The 14,375-nt window shown below is 39.4% G+C and overlaps 1 protein-coding gene across 2 annotated transcripts in view; it reads left to right on the top strand.

Annotated features, from left to right (window-relative positions):
* The window catches only part of VPS13B (vacuolar protein sorting 13 homolog B), a 947,892-nt gene that overhangs the window by 666,384 nt on the left and 267,133 nt on the right, over positions 1-14,375 (top strand). For both annotated transcript variants that reach the window (XM_065397834.1, XM_065397833.1), the window contains exons 31-32: positions 412-538; positions 2,369-2,512. In XM_065397834.1, the coding sequence (XP_065253906.1) occupies positions 412-538; positions 2,369-2,512 (271 nt within the window). The remainder of the gene's footprint in view (positions 1-411; positions 539-2,368; positions 2,513-14,375) is intronic.

Raw genomic sequence — 14,375 nt, 5'->3', positions numbered from 1 at the left:
GTAAAAGTTTTAGATATATTTTGGTTTCAAATGCACTGAGGTCACAGTGGGTTTGTGCAATATATTAATAGTTAACATTAGAAAAATGTGTAATTTTATCTTAATTTTGAGCTAATTAAAATAAATGATTGGCCCTGATCCTGCAGTTGGATCCATCTGGGCCTTACACTGCATTGAGTTCCACTGATTTCAATGGTCCTGTCCCTGGGGCTAATGGCCTGACAGCCAGATTGGGACCCTTGTTATTAATAATTATTTATTATTTGTATTGTGGTAGCAACCAAAGGCTCCAATCAGGATTGAGGCCCCATTTTGGTAGGCCCTGTACACAGGAAGAACACAGGAAGATGTGGTCTCTGCCCTAAGCAGCTTACAATCTATTGTAATAATAATCAATTTTTTTTCTTTTAGCATAAGGCGGCATCAAGAACGGAGAGCAATTTTAACTCCAATTTTAACAGATTTCACAGTGAGAATAACTGCAGCTCCTGCAATCATTTTCACAAAAGTAATTTCACCAGAAAACTTGCACACAGAGGTTAGTACAAAATTTAAACAAAAATAACTGACTTTTTACCATGTACATTATTGTTCCCTTAGCGAATTTTAATCTTGATAGAAAATATTATATTAAACAATATTAAAATAGTGTGTTTGTGGAAAAAGGAATAGTTTTTTTAAACTAGGGCTGCTGTAGTTTTGGTATTTAACTATGGCACAGTTATCGTTTATTATTTGCATTGTTTGAACAGTTATTTTTATTTAATTACATTATGATAGCACTCAAAGGCCTCATCATGACCATGATCTCATTGTGCTAGATGCTGTACGAACACCCAGAAATAGTTTGTGTCCCTAAGAGCTTACAATCTCTTGTCAAAAACCAGATGAAAGGAGGGGAAACATGATACATCAGACATATGAAGTGGTCAGATTTATGGTAGGCACACTGCAGAATTCTTAAAGGATTTATAACTAAAAGAGTTGAGAAGACATGATCCAGCACAATATTTAAGAAACACTATTTTCATGGGCCCCATAAAAGCAAACCTGAAAACTACATTATCTCTACAAGAATCAAATAAACACAGTGTGCTATGGTCAAATTTCCAAAGGCGTACAATATTTTGTAGTAGGAGTAATAGGGATACCTCAGGATATTCCAAATTGACTGGAAAGACTTAGCAGTAACTTTTACCAGTCTGTGGGTCAGCTCAGTAGAGGAGCCTGTTACACACAAGAGACTGTGGTTCATTTCTTGGCATTAGCACATGGGTAGGGAATTTAAAACACATTATTTGGAGGGAGGTGCCAGTCATTGTTTTCCAGCTAGCAGGAATGATTTTTCATAATAGCTACCTCCTGGGAAGGGCAAATCCGAGGTAGGAATGAAAATCATATTTGCACATTTGTAACAGGTGCAAGTTGATGGAGAAGGAACAGATGTTAATTACGTGAGGGAAAGATTGCATTGAATTTGTGTTTTGTGTAGAGTGCCATCACAAATGTGGGAGGGAGAGAGTTTTAAATTAAAAGAAAATTCAGGGGATAGCTGTGAGATGCATGGAAAGGATTCAGTGAAAAGAAACATATGAACATTACTATTGCTCACATTCAGGAATTTAAATGTTTTGGCTAGTCAGATTCTCCTTGAATCTATTCCTTAGGGGACGCTTAAGGTTGAAGGGTGGGATCTACTATAGATTACCGAGAATATGAACATTATTCACATGTCCTTCATGAGAAGGGGCAATGCTTCTGCTTATTAAGCAAACCTTATGGATTGATTCTGTTGTTCATCTCTGAATCACTTGCCAACAATGGTCAAGAGCTTTAGTTTTGTATAACTATAATAGTGGTCATCCAGCTAACTCTGCCAAGATATTTACAGTGGTTTACAGGCAAAGAGAAATCAATTAGGCTGGTTATCTTTGAGTTCCAACATATGATTTCATTATAAATCGAGCTGAGTTTATATTCCAAAAAAGTATATCTTCTTGGAAGGACAAGGCAAAGGAGAAATGTAGTCCATTGCCAAGCAAATGAAAAACAAAAATCTGACAATCTAGTGTTTGATATTACAAAGAAAAACAAGACCTCACACATGAAACATTTTACATACAAGATTTGTGTTAATGGTTACATATGCTGTTGAAAGGAAAGCAAGGTATCAAACACAACTTCTTCACAAGAAGTCTTATGAATGGCACACCATTCTTTGCTACTAAAAGAGAGAAATAGATTTAACAGTCGCAATTAACATTGTGTAAATGGCTTAAATTGGGTATGACAGAGAATTGTGATATAGTTACCTTTAAAATAAATTATCTGCCTAGTAGCTAGTATCTGACATGTTTTTTCTCCACAGGAGATTTTAGTGTGCGGCCATTCTTTGGAGGTGAATATGACCACAAACCTGGACTTCTTCCTCAGCGTAGCTCAAGTACAACTTCTACAGCAGCTAGTACAAGCCAATTTGTTTGGACTGGAGCCTTCCGACAAGATCACTGAGGTAGGTTATATAACCTGTTTTCTTTTAGAATTACTGTGGCTCACATCAGACATTTACATTATGTGTGGTGGTAGAAAAAATGTGTAAGTAAATGAATTACACACGTTTTTATTTATCAAGCTTTACTTATACTGTACTCCACTGTTATTTTGAAAATTAAACTGTGCCTATTGCTTTGTTAATTACAAATACTCTTCAGGAAGTCACTCTGGGCTGGCTTTGTAAAAGCTTCTTCATGAGAGGACATTGATCAGGAGACATGGGAGGATGAAAGGCACATGGATGGATTTTAAGGCAGAAGGCCGTAAGGTTATTAATGTTTAACTTTTATGGAAGATTCGACAACCTACTTTCCCCCAAGATATACCACTCATTTACTTGAATCCAATACAGAGTTAAATGACCTCCATGCCAAACCAATATTCAGGGTTGATCCCCTTCACTCTAATCTCTAGGATTCAGCCCACCTTTGAATCATCTTGTGCTCCCCCTGCGAGTAGAAAGGAGGATACACATAAAAGATACCTCAGTCTATGAACACTTAACATCTCCCCTTCTTCCTTGCGACTAATAGGGTCCACCAGCCATCACTTGGGTCTCTCGCCCATGTTTACTTCCAGGTGCCAGCCCCTATCAGCCTGTCACTGGCAATGAACACCAGCCTCAAGTTGCAACAAAGTTACAAACTTCCCACTTACTACATTTTGAACTTTTAAAGTCTGTCTTTATTCATTAAAACTAGGCCTCCAACCAACAAGACACCTTGCCCCCTGGAAAAAAATCCTTCCTGATCCACAAAATTGGAGATCTGATCAGACCCACAGCATCTTGGCAACACAGCTCAGATTATACTTCAGTTATAGGGCAGGGTGAGGCAGGGCAGCAGCAGCAACCCCAGTGGAATGACTGTTACATGCCCTAAGAGCTTCATCGTTTGCAGGGGGATGCATGAGACAATCAATTCTCCATTTTCCTCCAAAAGTCTAGCAAATGGGTCGTAGGGAGAGGTGTAGAAATCTCTCCTCCCCTCCCTGTACTTACCCTCCCTGCCCAGGCAAAATCTCCACACGCATTCTGGGCTGGGGGGAGGGGGCAGTGCTCTGAAGCAGCTGAGCCTGCAGCTCCTTTTCCCCCTGCTCTCAGGACCCCAGGGGCTATCCCAGCTTAAGTCTAATGAAAACTCACCCTCTGTCCCCTCTCCCTCACCAAGACTGGGGGGGCATTATTTCATGACACTTTTGAAACATTAATAATGTAATAAAAGAAATACACTATATCTTTCTCTTCTTTGGATACTTTGCAGATCCACAGCCTCTTTTGGAAATGAGTATTGTAAGTAGGTATACTATGGGAATATCTTCAATAAATAACTTACAGGGAACTGTTTTCCCATCCCCTGTGGAATGCACAGAATCATAAACATTGAACGGGTGCCCAGAACTTGAATTTTGAGCTGGTGCTGTGCAGAAGTTCTGCACTATTAGTGCTTAGTACGCAAACTTGCTGCAATAAAAGCCACTTACTAGATCATTTCAGAGTGCTTTTTCTACACTATATCCAGAGGTGCCCATTTGTTCTTCATCAGTTCTTTCCATACACACTGTAGATAATTAATAAAGGAAAATGTTTCTAGTTCAAGTTATTATTCTTAGTTATGTCATAAATAGTAAAACTATATCTGGATTAAGTACAGTTAAGGGTAATTATATGTTTTATTTCCATTACTCTTTTCTCCAGTTATTTTCTCTAAAATAACAAAGTAAAGCCAGCTTCACACCAGTGCCTCAATGCCTTTTCTCTACATGCCTTTCACCTCATGTTGCCTTCTTGAGTTTTTGGAGGGTGAAGTAATAGCTGATGGATGTGAACTGACCTGCTCATATCAATGAGTTAAGTCTGAAATCTAGAAATGACAATTCAGATGTCAACACTGTTAACTATGCGACTGCTAACCATTTTAGCAGAAGCATCCAGCTATAATTATCCCACATTCCCCAGGGGGCCCGTCTAAGTTGTAGCAGCCTCCCTGGACTGCCCTGTGAGCTACAGTGCTGCCTGGAATCTGTGCTGCAGCTTCGCCCCCAGCCCTGCCTCCAGCACACCCCTTATATCAGAGCTTCCCTGACAGTCTTCAGAGGGCAACTCTACAGTTGTTTCACACAATTCCTGAACCAGGGAATTTTCTCTCAGCCAGTTTCAGAGCTTTAAGGGTCTCTTTAAGCCACTTCAATCCTTTTACCTGGTATAACTGGGGCAGAGCAGGAATGAAGATTTCACCCTATCTTTATATAAGTGCTGATTGTGTTTGATACTGTACAGAACACAGAAAAAGAGGCAGTATCTGCCCCCAGGAGCTTAGCTGCTAAATAGGCAGATAGTGTATAATGCACTGGGAGACCCAGAGGAAGGGCCCACATATGAAATCCTCATAGTGAGCTTGGCTTTGCTTCCAATACAAAATGTATAAGGCCTCTCTTCCAAATCTGAGACAAGATAATGTGGCAGTGATCTGCCAGGTTTTTAAAGAAACAGAAGTCTTTGATTGTATAACAGACATTGTGATGCATTCTGGATGTAATTTTTATTCTGGAGAGAGTCCACGCATGAATTTCCAACACCAAAGATAAGCCTTCCTGCTGCTGCTTTAAGAAATACTCAGAGCTCCGCAGGCATATAATGTTGAAATGGACCAGGTGAAAGTCTGTCATTTCACACGTTTTAATGATACACAGCATGAGGGAATTGGGAAACTTTTAGTTCATGTTCCTTGTTTAGCATATTTTGTTTCTCTTCAGAGACACCTGGATAGGTCACATGTAACCAAGTAATAAACAGAGGTCACTAATAAAATATGCATTTGTGCATTCTCTAAAATGGAGGAGATGAGGGAATACCTTGAATTTCTTGAGGTTATGGCCTGTAAAAGAAATAAGTGTTTTACCTCCTGTTCATCCCCTGCTAAACACAATGGGAAAACTTGGCTTGAAACACATCTGACAGAGTTTTTGTTAAGAATCTGTCAAAGATAGTTTGCATTTATGTTGACAAATTAGCCTGCAACTGAGGGTGTAGAACACTGGAGTTTTCTAAGAATATGAGAACATAGTCTATAGTAATAAAAGGTTTTAATACTTCAGATTTCTCTGTATAGTGGTGCTTTTCTTGTGGATGGTGAATTCTTCAAGGGTCTCCAGGTGAAGATTTGAATACTTAAAGGTCTTCCTAGAAATATTGCATAATGGAATTGTTTAGGGGCAGATCATGGAACTTTGGGGGTTGGTGGGGACTAGATTTCCTGTAGTATGCAATGTCCAGTTGACCGTAAACTTTGTATGGGTAGCATGGAGCTTGTCTCTCATCTACTGTAATTTGAAAGAAGTGGTTGGCCTGGAAGCAGGAAATGGAAAAAGGAACACTGCAAGTAGAATGGAAAGACAAGAGAAAGATTAACATCAATCCATTCTTGCAGGGCAGTGTTTAATAGCTACTGGCAACTCCCTTTATTTCTTAATATGGTTTTTTCAGCACTGTCAGATGTATTAAGTAACAAATATTTTTCCAAATTCAGAAGTAAGTCAGGCTTAATACTTCCCCTGTTATGCTTAAAATCTCCCAGAAATGTGTTTATCTGGACACATCCATGCAGTTCCACTTCACACTGAGGGCACAAGGATGATTTGAATAAGTCAAGCTTATTTAAACTTTTGGAGTGAAATATGTCTTGTATTGACAAATTAATTCATGGGTAGGCATGGAAAGATTAGATTTTTATCAGTAAACGTCGGTAAAAGTCAATATCTCAATACACAAACAAACTGACAAAAAATATTTCTGTCGATGATAATCAAAATGTACAGGTAGGCAAAGTAAGAAAAATGCTGCTAGAGAACTTATTAGAGTTTGAGTTAAGGATATTAACTTTGTATATTTTGACATGTGATGTTAACAATTTGTGTTTTAATGCTTGTAAAACTTTAATTTTTTGAATCTCAGCATCTGCAGTCATTAAATAATTGTCTGAACCTGCCTATTTTCTATCAACCCTCCAAATTTCCTACAACTGTGAACATTTAAATAGATAAAAATTGAAAAAAAGTTTTAAAATAGACATCAATGTTATCTGTCAAAATTATTTTTTTTTAAATTGAAATCTGTCAAGTCTATTCATATGGTAGCTATTAGACAATGACATTGACTTCACCTGTTCATTCCCAGGCTTCCATGTTTAAACCTTTATTCAATGCAGACCCCTTTTTCATCACCTTGATCAAGTCTCTTTATGTGCTGATTGTAAATAAATTTTGGTTAGCAGAAACCTTAATTTTGGTAGGATTTTTAATATATCTCATGCATCTGGAGTAACACTGCTTTACCACTACAAATGAGAAACTCACACTTTGCTAGTTGGCTTTCATACAGTTTTGGGTGTTCTTGAGATATTATAACCTGTGAGATGGACTGATTAAAGCTAGGAGATAAACATTGATCTCATTATTGATGAAGATTGCCACAGCTCTTGTTCAAGCTGTTATCTTACGTCTTGACAACTGAAATCTTCTCTCTGGCCTTGGGCCGCCAACTTTTCCCTCCTCACATCAGTAGAAAAGCTGCTCATCTTGATGGTCCATTATTCTGATACCACCATCCTTGAATTGTCTCCCTCCATTGGCTCACCTTTCTCCACACATCATATACAAGCTTAATGTCTTCACCTTTATGGCTTTCCACCATTTATCTCCACCCTATCTATCAAATCTAATTTCTTATTGGGAGGCTGACCAATGGGTTTGTTGTGCCAATAACACCAGTAAGGATTGCTTGCTTGTCTGCTTTTCCCACAAACACTTTTGTGCTTTCTCCCTCTTATGCACGGGAACAACTCTGAATAAGCATTCCCAGAGTCACCACCTCATTATCTTTTAAATTTCTCTTTAAAACATTCTGCCATTACGCCTCTAAATCACTGCCAATCTGACATTGGTTGAGCTGGTGGCCTCTATGATCACTGAGACTATTAATTTATGCAAACATTCTAGCCTTTCCTGTTATATTGTCCCCTGCTCCTGCTTGTTTGCTTATCCACTTGTTGTGTCTGGTCATAATCCTAGATTGTGAGCTCCCTGGGACAGGGACTTTCTTTGCTTTACTTCTGGCACTATTGCAATATGAGTACTCAGTAAGATAAGTACAATAAGATGATCATCTGGATTGGCTCAGGTCAGCCACACTTAAAGAAATGGTGTTTAGATTCCTCTTCAAGAAACATTTAACATCTTCCTTTTTTAGGAAAAGTTATCAAGAAGGTTGTGATGGGCCATCTCCAGATACACCTCAATTCCACATGTGTGTATTGTATTTTAGTCTGGGTTCAATTATGGTTATGGAATAGAGACCTCAATGATTATATCGATTGCTGATTTCTTTCTACGATCACACAAGCCTTAAGGTGGCCAACCTGATTCAGTTAAATTTATCAGTATCTTTTGATACTATTAAGGTATTGTCACATCTGGATGATCTTGTTTGAATGAACAGAGTTCCACTTCAGCTTCTTCTGCCTCAAGAGATTCCAGAGGTTGAAATGGGCAATTGTTTATCTTCCCTAAGAGCCCTAACATTGAGATTTGCAGGATTCCATCTTGTCATCCTTCCTGTTCAACATGTATGTAAGCTACTAGGGGAGACTGAGAGATGTTTTGAGCTGCATTGTCATCAGTATAGTGCTGATACTTATTCACAAAGGACAAATACACTATTGATGCTACTTGATTGACTTTAGTGGAGGTGAACTAGTACATACCAGCAGTGAAGATTCGGTTTCATTTTATCAAACCTGGATCCAACAGTTTCTTTAATTTCCCAATAACTCGCCATGATAAGGATGTGGATGAGAGCAAACTGGCTGTAACTAAAAACAGGAAGCGATGCTTGTGGTAGGGAGAAGCATTTAGAGAAACAGGTGGTTCTTGAGCTATTAGATACTGCTCCCAGAGTTAATCTTATTTAACATGTTATCTTAATAAATTATTCAGAAAAGGGGGCTAGCAGCATGTTTGTGAACACTGTGGGTGATACTATATTGGGATGGTTGTAAGCACCAGTGATGATTAGCAGTAATACTAAAGGATCTAGAGAGTTTCAAAATATGGGCAGAAAACAAAACAAAACATTTAAACTTGTTTAAATGCAAGCTAATAATTCTAAAATGAAATAATCCAAAACAGAGATTCAGTGAGTGGGAGATACTTGGAAAGCAGTAATACTAAAAGAGTCCTAGGGTAATAGTGAACAATAAATCAGACATGAGTTTACAATGAACTGTAGAAGCAAAAAAAGGCTATTTGGTTTAGTGCTGCAAATGTAAAAATCACACTCTGGAACTGGGGGATAATGGTTCCTCCCTGCAGGGCTCTGATGTAGCTGTATCTGGAATATTGCTTTTAGTCTGTTCTTACCCCCAACACCCATTCCCACAAGGGGTTAATCGCTTGCTCTGTAGCTTTAGAGGCAGGGCCACACCTGTCAATCACAGCTAGTAGGAAATTCTTCTGTCTACCTTTTTTGTTCCTTGTTAGTACATTGCTCCCCTTCAGAGCCACAGCTTTTCTCTGACTGAGGTGCATGCCAGAAGAGTAAGAAACATGATTCCAAAAAATGCTTCTCTTGCTCTGCTCCTGTCTAGCCCCATTTAGAAGCTCCCCTGTGTTTCTTTCACCTGCAAGTGGGCCTCATCTATCTGTTCCTGTTATCTAGGGCTGAAGCAACCTCTTCCAGCAGGGAGCCCTTTGAAGCATCTTACAAACTGGAATTTCAAAGAAAAATAAAGAAATGTTTAGGGGATTTGGGAATTGATTTATGAGGAAAGATCTTAGAGCCGAACATGCATAGTTTGGCTGAGAGGTGACAAAGGAGAAGAGTGGGGCTATAAATCTGCAAATATTTGAAGGGTGTAAACACCAAGGAAAGAAGGGAATTATTTAGGGTTGTAGAATGGATTTGAAGTAGTAGTTATATAATGAAATAAAAGAAAGGGATTGTTTAGGATGACTATCAGGAAAAAAAACTTATGAAATCAATGTATTAAGCTGTGAAAACGTCTCCCAAGGGAAGTGATGGAAGACATCATAACTTAGGATATCTAAAACTTGACTGAACCGAACACTTGAAAATAAACTATAGGAGATGGTCCTGCCCTTGCAAGGAAATTGATTAGATGGTCCTAATAGAACTTTTTGATCTCTAATTTCTGTGTTCAATATTCAAGAAATTCCATCCACTTCACTTGAATTTCAAGCAACCATTTGCAGGACAGGTGAGATATTACCTACAAAGACAAAGTAAGGTGAGAATTAGTGATTTCCATTCTCTGAAGGATAAAAATTATTAAACATCTACATCTTTTTTTAAATGGACAAAATAAGGCTTGAGTGTATTTAAGACTGCCTGGTGCCTGTGGATTTTGCAGCAGTAATTAGTTCGTTATTCATGAATATCAAGTAATCATCATAGTAAACCCACTTACAAAAGTACCATATGTAAGGAATAACATATGTCTATTTTTTGAACGCAGTGTTTAAGAGCAAGTTAAATGTTTATACTTTTTAACGAAATAAAAAACATATTTTAAGGGGGCAGGGAGGAACCACATCATTAAGGAAATCAAAGATGGCAGTGCTCTTTGATCTATGTACTCTAGGCAGCATCCTGGAGAAAAAAATTTAAATCATAAAACTAATTTAACATTCTTTCCTTCTCCCTATCTCTTAACCCATTTTCCTCTCACAAATTTCAATTCTTCTGCAGTCTTCCTCTCATTGCCTAATCCATATGTGTCTATCTTGCCTTCCAGTAGGCTTACTTTAGTCTTGACGTGCATATGCAGTTCCCCAATGTTTTCATTTTGCACATTTGTTCTATAACAGAAATTAAAAAATAAAAAAGTAGAGAAATTCTGATTTTGTGGAATTGCACTAGTTCTGTGAAATTATTAGAGGACTTGTCCTGTTTGTTCCCCCAGAATGTTAATCATTGTGTACATTCATCAGCTTTCTGCTCAATTAACAAAATACAGTGAAGGAAACTGATCTTTTGTATCAAGCCTGAAGGTGTTCTTTGGTATTAATAAGTTTAAATGGCAGGGGAACTTTTCTCTTCTCTTTTTAATTATCTTTGATAATCTCTTGAAACAGAGCTAGAGCTAGAAAGGTTCTATTTATGACCATAAATCTTGCTTCCGTTACCATGCCACTTGAATGCTCCTGTATTATTCATAGCCAAAAGGGACCATTGTGATCATCTAGTCTAATCTCCTGCATAACACAGGCCACAGAATTTCACATAGAGGGCTTATCTACAACCCCGTAGGACAGACTAAAGCACTGTGTAGACAAGCCCAGTGATTCCTATATCAAGACCATAACTTCTGATTGTGCTAAAGCACATCTTTTAGAAAAAAGACATGGAATCTTGATTTAAAGACTTCAAGTAATGGAGAATCCATCCCATCCCTAGGTAAGTATCATTGACTGCTGAAGTGCAGTAACTAGTACACTGCTTGGCAACTTTGGCAAACTGATCCTGAGAATTTACTCTTGTTTCAACAGTGTAATACCCAGGACCCCAGTACATCCCTCTGGGTCCATAAAGAACCCCATTTAAGTAATGAGGGCTCAGCTTGGGTGCAGGATCTGTTTACCCATGATGCGCTCATTGCAGAATATGGTCCTGATCTCTTTTTTTAAAAATGATTTGATCATTTCTCCAATTTCATCTACCTTTGTCTGTTAATTTTTCAGCAGCAGAGGGTCAGAACATTCAACTACAGGATTTGAAGCAAATGGCTATTATATCTTCTGGTTTTAATTAAAAAGCTTAGATCAATCATTTGCTAGTATATGTATCAGTCCTAATATCTTTGTGGTGATGATATGTCCTTTCCTATTTAATTACTGCATCAAATGTTCTGGGAGATCTTGTATCTTTTGTTCAATATTGGGAACATTCTATTGATATAAACTCTCCATCTGTATTAGTAATTACACGTATTGCAGTTTGTTTACTATGTTGGTAAGGTTGCCACTGCAAGTGAGAATTTGGGATGGGATCCTCCAGTCCACCAAGTTCTCTTGTGTCTCATAAAGCAGCCACATATTACCACTGGAGAGATCCTCCTATATAGAGGAAATCTAAGCTGGCATAGGCAGCTCCACCATCTCCTCTGCCAGAAACCCACCCTCCCAATATAAGTGGAGGAAAGGGACATGTTGGGGTGTGGCAGGAAGAATGAAGGGAGAGATGGATCAAGGTGTTGCCTATGAATGGATTGAAAAACTAGGTTCTACCATCTTCTTGAGGGAGTTTTGTTAATTATGTATAGTATCTGGGCTATTTACTGTTGCCTTTGGATTTTTGGACCGACCTGTTCAGGGGCCAGGGTCAGCAGTGGGTCAGGTTGAGTTCTGGACTCTCTCCTGAAGTTCTTGCATCTTTTTTCCTGTTTCTTTTCCATTTTGAAAAAACAGTGCATTTTGATTTGGTGCATTAGGATAGTTTCACATATTATTTATTTTAAGTAACAGCTACAGTCTGGGCGGCTCTATGTATTTTGCCGCCCCAAGTACGGCAGTCAGGCGGCTTTCGGCGGCGTGCCTGCGGGAGGTCCGCTGGTAACGCGGATTCGGTTGCATGCCTGCAGGAGGTCCACTGGTCCCGCGCCTTCGGCGTACCCGCCACCGAATTGCCACCGAAACCGCGGGACCTGCGGACCTCCTGCAGGCATGCCGCCGAAGGCAGCCTGACTGCCGCCCTCAGGGCGACCAGCAGGGCACCCCCCGCGGCTTGCCACCCCAGGCACGCGCTTGGAGCACTGGTGCCTGGAGCCGCCCCTGGCTACAGTATGTAACTCTATCGTGGATGGATATTATCTCTAAGAAATACATGAGTGTTTTACACTTTTACAACGCATATCCAGTGTGTTGTGCCAATAATATCAAATTGAATTGAAAATAGTGGGAGGAGGGATTGACATTTCCCACTTGGTGCTTGATGCTGTAGGTATTTGTTAAAGGTTAGCACTGTTGTAATATATCAAAGATAACAAAGTAATCTCTGAATTCTCACTATAATTGTAGTCTAGTTAATGTTTTCATTTGCTTTTGTTTGCTATGTAAATTAGGGTGCCTTTGGGGAAGAGGCGGAAAAAGCCTTTCAAGAGATTGCATTTGAGCTGGGCTAGATTGGAAGCAGGTGATCATCCAGATTCTGTCACAATTTTGGCATATCATTCATTAAGAGGACCTATGCTACTGTAATTAATTCACGCCTAACAGATGTACACTACCATGAAGGGATGTGACCTGCCTGACGCCAATCATTGGAAAGAAAACACATTTCTTTTGATGTTTTGAATTAGGTTCTGTAGATATTACACATGTGTCTCACATGTTGACAACAGAAGTTTTTTCTTCTACAAGTTTTATACATAAATGCACATTCATCTGTATGACTCTGCCCATATAATAAATATTTTAAAGACTAATAGTGGGATCTCCAAAACTGTCTGAATGACTTAGGAGCACAAGTCCCATTGAAAGACAATGACACTTGTGCTCCTAAAACACTTCGGTGATTTTTGAAAATCCCAAACCAAAGAATTAAATCTCAACTGAGTGCAGTGGTAACCCAAGTACAGCAGTAAACTGATGCAGTACGTTTCCTCTTTCTTTCTCTCTTTCTTTCATCAGGTTTGTAGGAAAAGTCTATTTTGTCTCTGCAGCTAGCCGTTTACTGTGACCAGGTCTCTGAATGTTAAGAGCAGAAGTTCAAACAATAAATGATGATATTAATTTATTCATGGGGGAATTCGGCGCCAAAACATTAAAAATTCTGTGCACAATATTTTAAAATTCTGCATATATTGTTTGTCAGAATAACACAATATAATCACGCCAGTTTCAATTATTTTGGTCATTTATTTCAAAATACCTGTCAGCAAGTATGTCTGTAATAACGCAGGCAAAAAAAAAGATTCAGGAAATGGTTTTTTGACAAATAGATTCCTTACTAGGCAAATTAATACAGAACTTTTAGTAATTCATTTAAACTACAATACAGAAACATATTTCCTGCACCCCTGGGAAGCGGTGCAAAGGCTTGGGGGAACTGAGGTAATAGAGGAGCTGAGGGAGAGGAAAGGAACCAGAGAGTGAACCTGGAGGGTTGTTGGGTGTAAGGAGTTGGGGAGACTCCCCCATGCAGACCCTGACTGACCCCTAGTCTCTCCCATTCAGTCAGGCACATCTGCCCCTGTCCCCATGTGTCTCTGCCCATCCGCCTCTGTCCTAACAGCCTCCTGTCCCCATGTGGCCTTGCAGTCCCCATCCCTCATCCCCATATGGTTCTGCAGCCCCCTCCCATTCAGTCCCTGTCACTCCTGAGCCCTGCCCCAGTCTTTCCCTGCACTAGACCTTCTGAATCCCTGTCTCTGATCCCCCAGCAGCCCCATGTGCCCCATTCTGTCTGCCACCCCCCATATCCCAGGCCTCCTAACCTGGCTCTGCAGGCTGGGTGCTCTGATGAATGCACCGTGCCCACTGTTACTGCCAGTCAGCTGCTGCTGTCTATTCTGTCGCCACAGCGTCCTCTGGTGGGTGAAAGGCAGAACTGCAGCATTTCTCAGGCAGAATGCATTTTATGTGCCGGAAAAAAAATTCTATGCCAGACATGAATTCTCTGCATGCACAGAATTCCCCCATGAGTAATTAATTGTAAATTTTTAAATCAAGAATGGGTGCCGCTTTTTCTAACAATATGCTCTAGTTCAAAAGGAATTATTTTGAGGAAGTTCTAAGGCCCGTATTACACC

Source organism: Emys orbicularis, chromosome 2 (assembly GCF_028017835.1).
Source record: "Emys orbicularis isolate rEmyOrb1 chromosome 2, rEmyOrb1.hap1, whole genome shotgun sequence".
NCBI classification, from domain to species: domain Eukaryota; kingdom Metazoa; phylum Chordata; order Testudines; family Emydidae; genus Emys; species Emys orbicularis.
Note: the sequence above shows the minus strand (reverse complement) of the source record. Positions and strands in the feature narration are given on the sequence as shown.